Genomic DNA, 15,033 nt, shown 5'->3' with positions numbered 1-15,033 from the left:
CTGGACTAGGGACTGAACCTGTGTCCCCTGCATTGGGAGTGAGGAACCTAACCACTGAACCACCAGGAAAATCCCCACCTGTGTAATTTTTACCCATCACTTGGGCAAAATAAGGCAGTCTGCGAGGACTACAGGGTTCTGGGTTTCAATCAGCCTGTTATGTGCTGTGCTGCAGGGCCCGGGGCGAATGACTGAAGCCCAAGGTCTCATTTCCCCAAGTCTGAGCCAGCAGCACTGACAGAAGCTGTCTCAGGAGTGAGGGGACCCTGCATGCACTGAGCTGAACGCCAGTGATGGAACAGGGCTCCTGATGAGAGTCATCACCACCGCGATCGTCGCAGGTCGTGACGATCTGCTACCCACATCACACCAGAATCAAGGCGCAAGCCTGAGATGGTTGCTCTGATCAGTAAACAAATCCAGTCCATTACTAACAAACATCACCCGGGTGTCGAGTGCTCCTCTGCAAACGACACACACAGAAGCCTGCGCGCTCCCCTCTGCCTGGCCCCTCTCGGCCCAGAAACGCTGCGGCGGGCGAGAAAGGAGCGGGCAGGGTGGCTCTCTCCCATGTGTCTCTCGGGAGAGGCTCCCATGACAGAGCCAGATGAACTAACTGCGGGCAAGAAAACGACACCAAGCCTTTCTGACAACTGTTCATCTCCTCTCCCGATGAAACAGAACTGCGGCACAGCGGAAACGTCTACACTTGTAAAGCTCGATTTTCCTACTGTTTTCACTGTTTTCTTTAAAGTGAAGTATAGGTGATTTATGAAGTTGTGTTAGCTTCTGCTGCAGAGCAAAGTGATTCAGTTTTACATATACACACTTTCTTTTTCACACTCCTTACCATTGTGGTTTATCCCAGGACACTGAATACAGCTCCCTCTGCTATACAGCAGAACTCTGTTGTTTACTCATTGTACGTTATATCCTATGATAAACCATAATGGAAAAGAATATTTAAAAAGAGTGTGTGTGTGTGCGTGTGTGTGTGTGTGCATGCGTGCGTGTGTGTGTGTGTGTGTGTGTAAAACCGAATCACAGGCTTCCTAGGTAGCTCAGGGGAATCCGCCTGCCAAGGCAGAAGACTTGGGAGACGTGAGTTCAATTGCTGGGTCAGGAAGATCCCCTGGAGGAGGGCATGGCAACCCACTCCAGTGTTCTTGCCAAGAAAATCCCATGGACTGAGGAGCCTGGCAGGCTACCAGTCTGTGGGATCACAGAGTCGAAGACGGAGCACGCACGCATAACTGAATCACTCGCTGCACAACAGCAAAGTTAACACAACACTGTAATTAACTAAACTTCAACAACAACAAAAAATTTTTTTTAAATAGTATGCATCTGCTAGTCTCAAACTCCCTCACCAAGACTCCCCTATCCCTCTCCCCTTGGCGGTCTCAAATCTACTCTCACTCTCTGTAAGTCTGTGAAAACCAGTCGGGGGCACCTGAGATTTTCCCGGGCCAGCTGTGCAGTGGCCTGAGCCTGCACCAGATCCCCCTGGCACCTGCACGTCGGCCAGGATCCGCCCTCCGCGTGCCCGAGACCGCCTCCTCGCACACACTTCTCACTAGCGGCAGGTTCTCTGCGGGGGCCTGATCTACCTGACAGCCTGGCTTGTTCACGGATCCCTCTTTCTAGGACATACATGCATTCACAGAAGACACACACACCTGCTTTCTGCTCCAGATCCTTGAACGATTTTAAGACGCCTTCCAGCTGCCGAGTGAGCTCGGCTCTCAGGTACTCTTCTCGGACCAGGGCTGCCAGGTCATCGCCCAGGGCCTGCGCCGCTCTGATCCGCTTCCCCTCCTGCTCCACCGCCTGCTTCAGCTTCTGGGCCGTTTCCAGCTGCTGGCTCATGGCGTCGGGGTGTGCGCTGCCGTCCACGCTGCTGCTGAGCTGATCGTCCAGGTCAGCCAGCTTCTCGGACAGGCTTCTCAGCAGGCTTTGATACTGGGTGCTTTTCCCAACGGCCTGGTCGATGCGGTCACACCGGTCCCTCAGCTGGCCTGTGAGGCTGTCCCATTTCTGGGTCACGGCCGCCAGCTGCTCCTTCACAGTCCCGTGGAGGGATGGGTGATCCCCAGGTCTCTGCAGGATGCACTGGCCGGCCGCGGTCAGCTGCTCGTACTGCGGCTTCCTGGTGTCGAACTCCTGCAGAAGAATCTGAGAGAGAGACAGCGAGCGAGGGTAACTAAGCACACAGATGACTGGAGAACGAGTCACAGGGAACACGGCTTTATGTTTCTGCGCAGAAATGAGAGTTAACTGTCTAGCTTTTATTTTTGCTTTTGTTACCGCTTTCCTAGCTTTTATTTCAAAGGCAGTGTGGTTATCGTAAACTAAACCCAAAGGGCAATGCTGCCTCACAGAGCTAACACTTGGTCTAAAATAACATCCCCCAAAGGGGGAGGAAAAAATAAATAAATATTTTCGCTAGTCTGGGGAGAAGGAAGAGAAACTCATGCACAAGTTCTTACACACGAAGGGAAACACCGAGTTTAGACAAGTTCACACACCCTCGCACCAAATTTGATTTTTCCTACTTGTACTTTTCTTGTCATAGGAATTTTTTGAATGCTCTATAGCATTTTACACCAAAAAAAAAAAAAAAAAAAGGCACAGTGATAACAGTATCAGGCTATACCGCTCATGGTGCATTGATTCACAAAGATTGCTTTTTAAACCCAAGATTGATGTGTAGGCTTTTTTGTAAAGATTTAGCCAATAAATCACATCATTCCAAGCGTGCAGGCTCACAGAGGTTTTCCCTGTAAAATGGATAATCTCCAAATTGTCCTCTTAATGTAATATTTTCTCTATCTCTGGGAGACCATGGACAATTATTTCTCAAATATTTCTTTACCTCTTTTGCTTCCAGCCTATTCAGGTGAAGAACGTACAAGCTGAGAACAGCATGTGAGTCAGCTGCCTGGACTGATTTGTATTTTCAGAGCAGGGATCAGCCTCCCCGCACTAAAACCACCCCCCGCACCGAAAGGAGCTCCCGGAGACCCCACATCTGCGCCATCTGCACCTCCACAGCCCTGATCATTGCCTGGCCCAGATCCGCAGCTCCGACGGGCATGGGCCGCACTCCCTGAGCCCGGGTCCGGTCCTTGCTCCGTTCGCTGGCATTCCTGTGGTCATGTCTGACTCACATTTTATCAGTTTTTCCCGTGTGGATTTATCTGCTCCTAATCAGATGAGTCTAAGTAACCTTGTGGGTTTCAAGGTTCCCTCTCTGCCTCCCTTCTTTCTCCTCCTCCCCAGCTCGGGGCTGTTTTGCATGACCTTTCTAAGTTTCCTTATCTACTACCACAATCAAAATGAATCAAACTCCAAAGGAGTCATGTCTAAACAATATACTAGCTTCTCATAAAAATGCTATTGCTCATGCAATCACATTACTACTTCAAAGAAGGTCCTCTTTAACAGGGGTCTGTACAAACCACAATATGAATGAGACAGTCAGTGACCATCCATGGGCTCCGTGGACCACTCAGGGATGCTCCAGCGCTTTGCTCCTCTGAGGTCGCCATCAGCATCACACTAGCACCTCACGGGCGTGTGATACATCACAGATGCCCGCCCAGGCAGGGAGAGCACACACTGCCCAACGCTAACGTATTTCTCTTGAAAACATCCATCTTGTTAAGTCACAGAGACTCACCTGCACTTGCTGCCTCTGTGTGTTCAGCATATTCGGGTCAATTGACAAGGGCCCAAGGACACTGACCATCAGTTCTTTTTCCACAAGCCACTGTTTTAACTGAGCCTCCACAGTCTGGAACTGGGTTAGATTATTTGAGGATTCTTCCAGCTTTTGTTGTCTATCAACTGTCAACTGATTGAGTTCTTGCCACTTAGAATCTAAAAAACAAAAAAAAAAAATGATAAAGGACGCAACAGAGGTTTGGTTTTTGTACATTTAACACAACCGTATCTTAATGAGGATTACGTAACAACTCCAAAGGATCCCCAATGACCATCACTCCACCCTCATGACTCTCCTATATAGTCTGTTAAAAAGCCTAACCTAAGGGTTCATTGCGTTTAACAATACAAACTTTATGGTCCTGAGGGTTGTACGTCAGTTGAAGTATAAGAAAAATGAATTTGAATCTGATTTTGGAAGACGTCGTAAATTATGGGATACTCCTAAGAAACCTCACTCCTTCTAGAAGTCCTATAGAGTTTGTTTATTCACCTAGAACTGACCTACTTAGAACAATGAACATGTATCCTTTTCTTTAACAGAAAACCTTCAATGACCAGTTCGAGGTAAGTGATCCCCAAGTACGTATACCCACGGCTAACCATGCCCTTCTATGCAAACCAGTAGCCCACTGCTCGGAAGTTACACCAAGAAATCTCACCAACCCTTTAAACTTAACATTGGGGAAAAAAGAAAGCTATGAAATTCCTATCTGAACCGGTAGATTTTTCCAGCTTTTAGATTTTTCTTGAAGGTTTTTCTCTCATACATCATGAGATGCAATAGTTAAATGACACTCCTATGTCCTCGATCACCAAACCTTAAAGCCAGTTCTTCCACTCCCAATACCTGAACGCTACGTGGGTCCCAACCCTGTTTCACCTAGACCAGTGGTTCTCAAACTGGAGCTATGTCAGAGACCCCTGGAGTCTGCTCACACAGGACTGGGCCCACCCCCAGGGACTGAGGAGCAGGTCTGAGTGAGGCCTGAAGGTGTGCTTCTAACACGGCCCCAGGATGCTTAGCTCTTGCTGCCACAAGCATGTCACGTGCACACCCAGACCAGCAGCCGTCTACCCCGCTCCACCGCTACCCAGGACCCTCAGCTCCAGCGAACTTGTTCTTAAAGAATCTTCCTTAGACATCACTGAACACGTCACTCCTGGGCTCAAACCTCTCAATACGTCACCCACCACCATGCAGATGGCAAAATCTAACCACCTTTGCTTGACCTGCAGAGGTGCCCAAAAACTGGCTTTGTCTGCTCACCCCAGGGGGTCTGTCCTCCTCTCGTCTGCACCGCTGGCCTCATACCCTCATCCAAACTGGGCAGGCACACGCGGGCCCGTCTGCCCACAGGCTCCATCCCGCCTTCAGGACCCACTGGGTCTCACGCCCTGCTAGGATGCCTGCCTGTCACCCCCGCCCGGAGGACAGCAGGCTCCCTGGAGCCAAGTTACTGACTATCCTTGAACACCAATCACTGCACAGTCACGGAAGCTGTGATGAGCTGTGACAGACTGCTTTTTAGCCAGCATAATGTACCACAGAGCTGCTTTTCCTATAACCCAACCCCTGAAACCTTCCTAAACGACATCATTCCACGCGGCCTGTTCTAGTCAGTCACAATCTGACAGCTAAAGGGCGCAAGTAAACAATAAATGAAGAAGAAATATCAAGATCTTATCAGGAAGCTTTCTGAAATATACATTCCTCACTCCCACCCTTATTTTAAAATGCTTTGATAATATTCTCCCAAGTAATTCTGATATTCTAGGCGATAGTCACTGAAATAGGGCCCAATTAATTATAAGACAACAAGAGTTTCTAGCAAAATAAACCCTTCAACTTTAAGATCTTTTAGGATGCCTCTTTTTTTATTGCAGCAGAGTTGATTTTGGAGAAGGCAATGGCAACCCACTCCAGTACTCCTGCCTGGAAAATCCCATGGATGGAGGAGCCTGGTAGGCTGCAGTCCATGGGGTCGCTGAGGGTCGGACACAACTGAGCGACTTCACTTTCACTTTTCACTTTCATGCACTGGAGAAGGCAATGGCACCCCACTCCAGTACTCCTGCCTGGAAAATCCCATGGACGGAGGAGCCTGGTAGGCTGCAGTCCATTGGGTTGCTAAGGGTCGGACACGACTGAGCGACTTCACTTTCACTTTTCACTTGCACGCATTGGAGGAGGAAATGGCAACCCGCTCCAGTGTTCTTGCCTGGAGAATCCAGGGATGGGGGAGCCTGGTGGGCTGCAGGCTATGGGGCCGCACAGAGTCGGACACGACTGAAGCGACTTCGCAGCGGCAGCAGAGCTGATTTACAACGTTATGTCAGTTTCAGGTGTGCAACAGAGCAAATCAACTACACGCGTACGGATGACTCCTACTAAACTGAAACACACTTCGGGACGTCTAGGTTCACCGCAGCATGTCTACCTCTAAAGGACAAGGTTTAGCTGAATGTAATGGAAGAGCCCACAGTGAAATGATGCTTGTGACGAGTAAGCGCGTTCACTATGCGCCACTGTTTGAGCTGCACACACACTGACTCACTGAATTCTCCAAACAGCACTATGACGTACAGAGAATGGCTCACTGCCTTACGCTCATTTCAGTATCATCACAATAAGGAAAGGGGGTGATACGACAACAGGGACTGTGGAGGAAATTCTGCGTCTCCGAGGAACGGTGCACCCAGGGACAGGGTGGGAACGTTCACAGCGCTCTTCATGAAGAGCAAAGCCCCGACCCCGTGGGGAGCGGCCTCCACAGGCCTGTCAGGCAAGGGCCCGGGAGCACGAAGCAGAGACTGGCAGGGTCCTGCAGGGAACTCCGTGGCAGAAAAGGGCACCCATCTTTTCCAGACAAATAAACTAAAAGGACTCTCTAAAATATAACAAAGCATAAAAAATTAGAGGCACCCAAAATCTAGCTTAAAAAAAAAAAAAAAGACCGTAAGGAAAACATGTGACTCAATGCACAGCACTCTAGTAACCAGTATCTACCTTCTTTGCAAACATAAATTTCGTTACTGTGTTTAGTGAGAAAACCAAAAGGCATGCCAAGGCCCAGCCCCAGACAACACGAAATGACTCTTCTGAAATTGCAAAAACAGGTTCTGAAGCGCGGAAGCAGATCTCAAAGTCAGGGGGACTGTCGGATAGATGTTTTCTGATAAACATTATGATTTTTTAAAAAATGCCTGGGCTTCTGTCGGAGGCCTCTGGTGTAAGTGGTAACGTACCTATTTCCGCCAGCATCTGCCGCCACCTGGGGGCCTCCGGCGTGTCCGGGTTCTCCTCCAGCAGCTCCGTCAGCTTGTCCTTCAACTCCTGCACTTTGTTCACATTCTGCTTCAGTTCTGCCTCAAACAACTGACGAGGAAACAAAAAAAGTAACTGCATTAAAGCATGTCAACATCAACAGACAAAGACACAATTATAAGAGCGCTTTTTTCTTTAACACAACCAAAATAGGGGGAAATATCCACAGTCAGAGGTTGGAGTGAGTGAGGACCGGATTCAGGAGTCAATCATATTTTCTTTTCCTCTTTGCAACTATTCTTCAACTAGCTGAGGAAAGAATCCCAAAGAAGAATGCTAGAGAGCTCACCCCACCACCTGGGAACACTTTCATATATTCTCAAATCCCTTAGGAAAAAGAAAGATGACACCGCTAAGACTATAATTAACCAGAAAATCAGTCTTGAGAGAGGCTGTAAGATTTGAGACTCTACTAGTGAATGAGCAGCTTTCTGGATAACACATTATAGAGCTCAAAGATAAGTCAGTCATCTGGAGACATTTCTGCCGGCACCACTAGCATATAGAACCATTTTTCAGCTAATCCTGTCAACTCATCCTGACAGCTGTAGAAAGAAATACTGTCTATTAAAGAAAGGGAAAGCGTGCACTCCCCTATTTTATACTGGACAGAACAGACTCCTAATACACCTAGCCCTTAAGTACGTCTTTTCCAATAAGGACTGGCTAAAATCCCAGACTTGAGCTGCAAAGTCAAAGTTGCTTGCACCCAACAGCTCACTCATCTTTATAACGTCTGTGGGTAAAAACAAGTGACTGTTAGGATCCATCTCTACAGAAAGGCACGTTCAACAAAGCTGGCCCACGACTTGCTGATGGTTACAGAGCGGGAAACCAGACCCTGCTCGTGAGCCCGAGGGCGCATTCTGGGCACTGATCGCTCCCTCAGGTCTCCCGTAAACGGACTCACGGACGATACCTTGTTCTGTTCGACTTGGCTTTTCACAGCCTCCGTGTCCACAGGTGTCGGAGCCTGATGCCACTTCGTGGCAGTGCTGCTCATGGTCTGCAGCCACTTCATCATGGCACTGGACTCCTCCTGAGCCTTCTGCAGTCTGGAGAGCTTGGTGCTCAGCTCACCTATTTTGTCCTTAAGCAAGAGGCCAAGATCTTCATAGCCATGGCTTATGTCGGTCATATCCTTTTTAATGGATAATAAGCCTAAACGTAAGAAAAAAATTAACACACACATTTTCAGGGTATTTAGAGCTCCAGAAATAAAAACTGGTTTTACGTGCTATTTCCTTCTATTAGGTTGGTCAAAAGCTTGTTAGGGTTCTTCCATAGGACGTTACTGAAAAACCCGACCGAACTATTTTGGCCAACCTGACATGTGGTCAAGATTAAATGTACTACGATAAAGTCATAGAGTTTTTAGAACTAAAATGTCACCATCATCTTACAGTGCTACTTCAAGACCAATGCATTAGGGACACTGCCTAATACTGATGAAATGAGATAGATATTTCACATGGAATAAACTACCCAAACCATGAAATGTTACATATTAATTCCTCAGGTAGCAAATTAAAAAATAGCTCAAATAATGTTATCCCAAGTGAGAAAATACCTCAAAATAAGCCAAAAGAAGGAGACATGAACCAAATGCCAAACTGAATGACCAGATTTTGCCTTCAAATGGACGAAACTGCATAGAATGTTATACAAATATGTTATTTATGGAGAACATGATTATTCTTATATCATTTTAATTCAAAGTTTGAAATTTTGATGTAACTACTTTTTGCACCTAAAAAGATTTTCTCTTTCTCAAAAAACAAAACAAAACAAAACAAGTTATTTAATCAAGAAACATTTAAAGTTACTATTTACCTTTATTTGCCAAAATTTCCTGAGTATCTGTGGCTGTTCCTTCACCATTTAACATTACGCCACCTGCAAAAATATTAAAACTGCAGTCATCATAGACTTCTGTCATATTACATGTGTATTAATGGCAAGTGGCATTAAGAAAAAAAAGTCGCTCAGTCACGTCAGACTCTTTGCAACCCCATGGACTGTAGCCTGTCAGGCTCCTCTGTCCATGGAATTCTCCAGGCAAGAATACTGGAGTGGGTTGCTATTCCCTTCTTCAGGGAATCTTCCCAACCCAGGGATCAAACTTTCCTGCATTGCAGGCAGATTCTTTACCATCTGAGCCATCAAGGGAAGCCCAGGTGGCATTAAAGCAAACCTCATAAACAGTAATTATTTTAAAATGTTATTATGTTTTAAAATTTAAAATACTGATTCAATTTCAAAATCAAATGAAGGTTTAAAAGATCAAGCTATGCCCTCTCTTCTGTATAAAATAACATGATCAATTTAAACTCCACAGTTTCAGAAACTTTAGATTACTGATAAATTAATCATTAACTGTTAATCTTTAAGACAATTCAATTGATGCTTTTGAACTGTGGTGTTGGAGAAGGCTCTTGAGAGTCCCTTGGACTGCAAGGAGATCCAACCAGTCCATTCTAAAGGAGATCAGTCCTGGGTGTTCTTTGGAAGGAATGAAGCTAAAGCTGAAACTCCAGTACTTTGGCCACCTCATGAGAAGAGTTGACTCACTGGGAAAGACTCTGATGCTGGGAGGGATTGGGGGCAGGAGGAGAAGGGGACGACAGAGGATGAGATGGCTGGATGGCATCACTGACTCGATGGACGTGAGTCTGAGTGAACTCCGGGAGTTGGTGATGGACAAGGAGGCCTGGCATGCTGAGATTCATGGGGTTGCAAAGAGTCAGACACGACTGAGCGACTGAACTCAACTGAAAAGATAATTTTGGGGTGATAGTTGCTTTAATGCTGAAGTTATTTTAGTGATACAGTCACTGAAGCACAGTAGCTGGTTACAGTGTGTGTGGCTTGAAGCATAAATGCCTGACGGACGGAAGCACATCCACCTCAGTGTAAGGAAATGAAACTGTCTGCTGCAGTGACAGTCTTCTCATGGGCTTACTGCAGGCAGAATACTGTGAAAAGGCGTGAAGGGAAAGTCAGAAGTAAAAGAAACCACACTGAATCAACACAGGGGCAGGAGGCACAGGGGCTGGGGCACTGGGCCCTGGTGTCCGTCTCACCTGAGCTTCAACCAGCCCACTGATGACCCCGTGAGTCTGCACAGATGCATCCAGCCCTCCCTGCTGCTGGGGAGAGGAAGACCTGGCTCACGAAACCCCAGTGGGAATTAAAGACAGGCACCCTACTGCCTAGAAATGGGAACGGCTCGGTGAGTGGTAGTAATTATTTCTCGTTAATTCTATAAACATCTAGCATCGGTGTCTTTTTTATAATCAAAGTATTTTTAAAGAGATCAACTAAGACTTTCTCACACAAGTACACCTTGGCTCTCTCTCCAAAACACATTTCCCCCAACTGCACACACGAGAACAAACCTGAACGAAAACACTTACGTGTCTGAGTCTTAATCCAAGTGTTATCCCCTGAAAACAGAAATCACACCCCATGGCATTGCAAATGGAAGTGAATATGCCCTGTAGACACTTAGGACTAATTCCTACCATGCTTGGGAGTTGTTAAAGAGCAGGGAAAAAAATGTTTTTTGCTTATTACAAATACAAAGAGGACATGAAGAACTAATATAAAACACCACAGAATTCCTTCCCTTTAAAAAAAAAAAAAAACCAAAACCTTGACACTTCAGGAAATCTGATTAGCAGAGAAAAAAGCGATCATCACACACATATACTGTGAGTATTGCCTGAAATGGGATTAATAGAGCAGAATAAACAGTGTAGGGAAAGAGGCCCAGCTGAACGCCAGCCTCACAATGGGGACAGTCGGGGGTGGAAAGAGCAGATAAACCACAGAGGATCCTCAGAAACTCTCAGAATAAAGATGCGAGATCTGCCTGCAGTCTACTCTTGGATTATTTCAAATCTGATAGTGACAACAATATAAATATGCTTTAAACTTAAAACCCTATTTACAACTTAAATTTTAGAACCCTGATTTATATAAGACTCTCCCCTTCTGTTGAGAAGCATGGTAAGACTGTGATTCAGACACGCTGGCTAACATAAGACAGGACTGTTTTCTTTGGGAATAAAAGAATAAAGCAGATGGGAATAAATTAAGAGAGGTCCACTTGACCAAAAAAAAAAAAAAAAGCAAACCTGTTTTCTCCCCTTACTTCCTTCTTTCCCAGGAGACCAGACACATTTCTTTATCAAATATTTCAAATAGAATTTCTACATTTCCACCAATGAAGGTAAAAACAAACAAACTGGAATCTAATCTTTCCCCTTTCCCAATATAATGCTCCTTACTCTTACAGACGAATTTGGCTACATTTTAGATCGTAGTGAAACCCAAGAGATCTGAAATCTGAACAGAACAGACACTTTTCTGTGGCAGCATTCAGTGTGTTTAGACATGTCCTATTTCTTGTCACTTTCCCTTTGTATTTCTGAGGTTATTTCATGCATTAAGTAAAAGAAATAACATAAACACAGGAAATAAACATGGGCGGACCCAATTCTTTTCCCACAAATGCAAACAACACACATACCTGACTTAACTGCTGCTATGGCCTTCGCGGGGGTGGTTACGGCACTGATCAAGTTACATAGTGAGTTCCCGCTGTTGCTGACTTTCTGAATCTCCGGTGTTTTTAAGCTCCACTTCTCTTGTAATTTCTTGAGATATAAAAATACATTATTTTTCAGTCTTAGTAATCTTTTCCAAGTTACACATTATAATTCAGGGTCTTAAACATATCTTAAAACAGTGACGATTGTGGCTTCTGACTTATGGGAGAGTGGGTGGAAGAGAAGAACAGCATCTCTATTCGTTTCAACAGCCCAGGTGACTGTTAACACTGCTGGTAGTGAGGAGCAGGGTCGGGTCCATCCTGAATTCTGCTCCCAGCCACAGTGGAAGCTGGGCCAGCCCCAGCTGCCCTGAGTTCCAAAGTAACTGTCAACTGTAAGTGTGCAAACGGTACTAGGCGACGGTCAAGCTACAAGAAGAAATGCACTAGAAACTGTTCTTAAAAATGTAAATTCAGAATTCCACTTAATAGTGAATTTTAATTATCAAAATTTCAATGACTTTTTAAAATATCTAAAACTCATCTTATTATTTTCTTCCAGCATTGGAATCAATAAATAGAACATACACTTTTTAACTTTAAATAGTACATAACAAAGGAGATCCAAGCAACCCAACAAAATTTTAAAAAGAAAAATTAGACTACATGGTGAGCTTCAAATATACAATAAACAGTTGGAATAAATAAAAGGACAAAAGAAAAACAATAAACATGCATATGTTAAATAAGATTCAAAGTAGAAACACCTGTATTTTTATATAAAGCACATAAATGACGAATAATCAAAATACTCATGGATATCTACTCAAATTATACATACCTAAAGCTATCACAAAAAGAATAAAAATAGTGAAATCACAGAAAGGCACTAGATAAATATCACTCAAAAGCAAACAACAATAATGTAAAAACTTCAGTGACTTTTAAAAAATACACAACTCCACAAATTTAGAGTAGAAATCTTGCCATCCTGGTCCTAAGTTTTAGACCTGAGTCAGATGACAATAACTTCTATCGTCAGATACTGGTTGGAGTGATTATGTCCAAACTAGGGCAAAGTGCAGAACTGAAGAAAAGCATCTCTTATTAACATGAGGAGAAACAGTATGAAAAATAACTGAAATTAAGTAGAGACATGGGGTGAAAGCAACTTGGGCCACTTAGCAACTCACTGATGCGCCTCTCTAAAAAAGCAAATTGGCTGCAAGTCTGTGTCCTTTAAAAGGTTCGGTGAAACCCATGTCATGGTTTACAAATTTCACCAAGATACACCGTATATTCGTGAAGATCTAACATGAATAGGAAGCCTCTGTCCCTATGCCTATTCCTACGACAAGGAAACCTGCCATTCCTGACACCAGCAAACGAGAACCTGGTATCAAATACGGACAGTGATTCACCTTGGTTTCTTCCAAAGATTTCTGCAAATCTTCTGCACCAAAAGAAGGCTGCACAACGGGAACTCTTTCTGTGGTTTCTTTTATCCACGACTTTAATGATTTAACCAGGACTTGAAAGGTACTCATCTGTTCTTGACAAGAAGATACTGCTTCTTTTCTAGATCACAAACATCGTTGACAAATTTCAGCCACAAAGGGAGATACCCCAAAGGACTCATAACTATTAAACAAATTATTACTCCTATATCAGATTTAACATTAAGAACAACAGTCTTCGCCCATGCACATGCCAACCCTCAGATATAGGAGGAAAGATTTCCTAGGTGGCAAGTGAGATCAGTGAAGCCCTTGTCTGTTCTCAGTGGCGTCCGTAGAGCAAGACAGAACGGTTATGATGTCTGTAACCCATATGGAACAGCTCTCTACAGTGCTACACAAACTCTAAAGGCCATATAAACATCTTTAACATGATTTAGAGTCAGTGTGCTTTGATCTGTCTGCTTTATATGGTGCTAAACGCCAGCAGGCTGAGACCCAGAAGGGAAACACCAGTCACCGACGTGCGGGAAGCACAGCGCCACCCAGTGGTGTTTATGCCGCATTACAGTCCAGTCCAGTCCAGTCCAGTTCATTAACTCAGTCGTGTCCGACTCTGTGACCCCATGGCCTGCAGCACGCCAGGCCTCCCTGTCCATCACCAACTCCCAGAGCTTGCTCAAACTCATGTCCATCGAGTGGGTGATGCCATCCAGCCATCTCATCCTCTGCTGTCAATTTAGTGGGCGGGTAAACTGGTCTTCAATGGACATGAACTTAGACAAATGCCAGGAGACGGCGAGGAACAGGGAAGCCTGGCATGCTGCAGTCCATGGGGTCGGGAAGAACTGGACATGACTTGGCAACTGAACAACAAATTGGGTCTTTAGAGAGGACAGGACTGAGTTTCTAAAACACAAGGTGAAACCTAGTGATGCTGAATTTTAATGGATGCCTCCCCTACAGGTACCCAGAAAGTTCCACGGTGAGCTGTACACAGGCCTCCCCGGACACGCAGCAGCAGAGATGGAGGGTACCCGCCTGGCACATGCAGAGCTCTGAGGAGGGGTCTGGCAACTGGATTTGGCCCCTGGATACTTTGTGGATCGTGTGTGCTCACGTGCAGGGGTGTGGATTATCGGCAGAGTCCGCGGCTGCTAAACTAATCACTGAGGACCTTGCGGTTTTACCATTGGGTCCATTTGACAGAAAAAACCACCTAGATTTACCCAGGGAAACCAAGATTATTTCTTCTGTGCAATGTGAACTAAATGGGATGGAAATTATAGCTCTGTGAGTAGTTCCCACAGTATGCAAAGGTTTCAGGTAGAGAATTCTAAAGAAATAAAGAGTTGAAAGAGAAATGGTTACTTTCTATCTTTGGGCAGGGGGGCTTCTGTATGAACTCTGGCAAAACCAGATATATATTTTAAACTAGCACTCAGTAAAAGCTCAGTCACAAGGCTCAACCCTGTGCAGCTTTTTACCTTAATTTAGGTTCACTTTTGTATCTTACCTTGTTTGTTCATGGAATCATGTCTGATCCACAACTCCTTAAAAACCAAACTACTTTTTTAAAAAAAGGCATCCAGAACTATATTGGATTGATGCATAGTTTCTGAACTGAATCTAGAAAGCCATGGCCACTGGCTATCTTTCAAGGTTATTTCAAGGTTTTTGCTGAAGCTTTTAGTTTTAGACTAAAGTAAGTTTAGACTACTTTCAGTGAAACACTACCACCACCGTGTTCCTCACATAATGCTTTCTACTTTCATGTAAGAAAAATTCACTTTCCCTCCTAAATAATTTAACAAAAATACACTTCATTTTAACAGCAAAAGAATTAGCAACACAGAAGTACTTATAAAGTAGCCCTATGCTTATTCTCAAGTTTCCAAAACTGTTCCAGGCATCTGTGTGAGCAAATAAACAGCATGCATTTCAACTAGGATCAAGTGGAATAAAAT

At 44.8% G+C, this 15,033-nt stretch overlaps 1 protein-coding gene across 34 annotated transcripts in view; it reads right to left on the bottom strand.

Annotated features, from left to right (window-relative positions):
- Positions 1–15,033, bottom strand: part of DST (dystonin) — a 524,163-nt gene that overhangs the window by 103,095 nt on the left and 406,035 nt on the right. For all 34 annotated transcript variants that reach the window (XM_060403014.1, XM_060403015.1, XM_060403016.1 and 31 more), the window contains 7 exons: positions 13,031–13,187; positions 11,589–11,715; positions 8,888–8,950; positions 7,974–8,215; positions 6,976–7,105; positions 3,683–3,882; positions 1,680–2,175 (listed from right to left, as the gene is read on the bottom strand). In XM_060403014.1, the coding sequence (XP_060258997.1) occupies positions 1,680–2,175; positions 3,683–3,882; positions 6,976–7,105; positions 7,974–8,215; positions 8,888–8,950; positions 11,589–11,715; positions 13,031–13,187 (1,415 nt within the window). The remainder of the gene's footprint in view (positions 1–1,679; positions 2,176–3,682; positions 3,883–6,975; positions 7,106–7,973; positions 8,216–8,887; positions 8,951–11,588; positions 11,716–13,030; positions 13,188–15,033) is intronic.

Source organism: Ovis aries, chromosome 20, assembly GCF_016772045.2.
Source record: "Ovis aries strain OAR_USU_Benz2616 breed Rambouillet chromosome 20, ARS-UI_Ramb_v3.0, whole genome shotgun sequence".
In the NCBI taxonomy this organism is placed as follows: domain Eukaryota; kingdom Metazoa; phylum Chordata; class Mammalia; order Artiodactyla; family Bovidae; genus Ovis; species Ovis aries.
The sequence above is the reverse complement of the archived record's forward strand: the minus strand, read 5'-3'. Positions and strand labels throughout refer to the sequence as shown.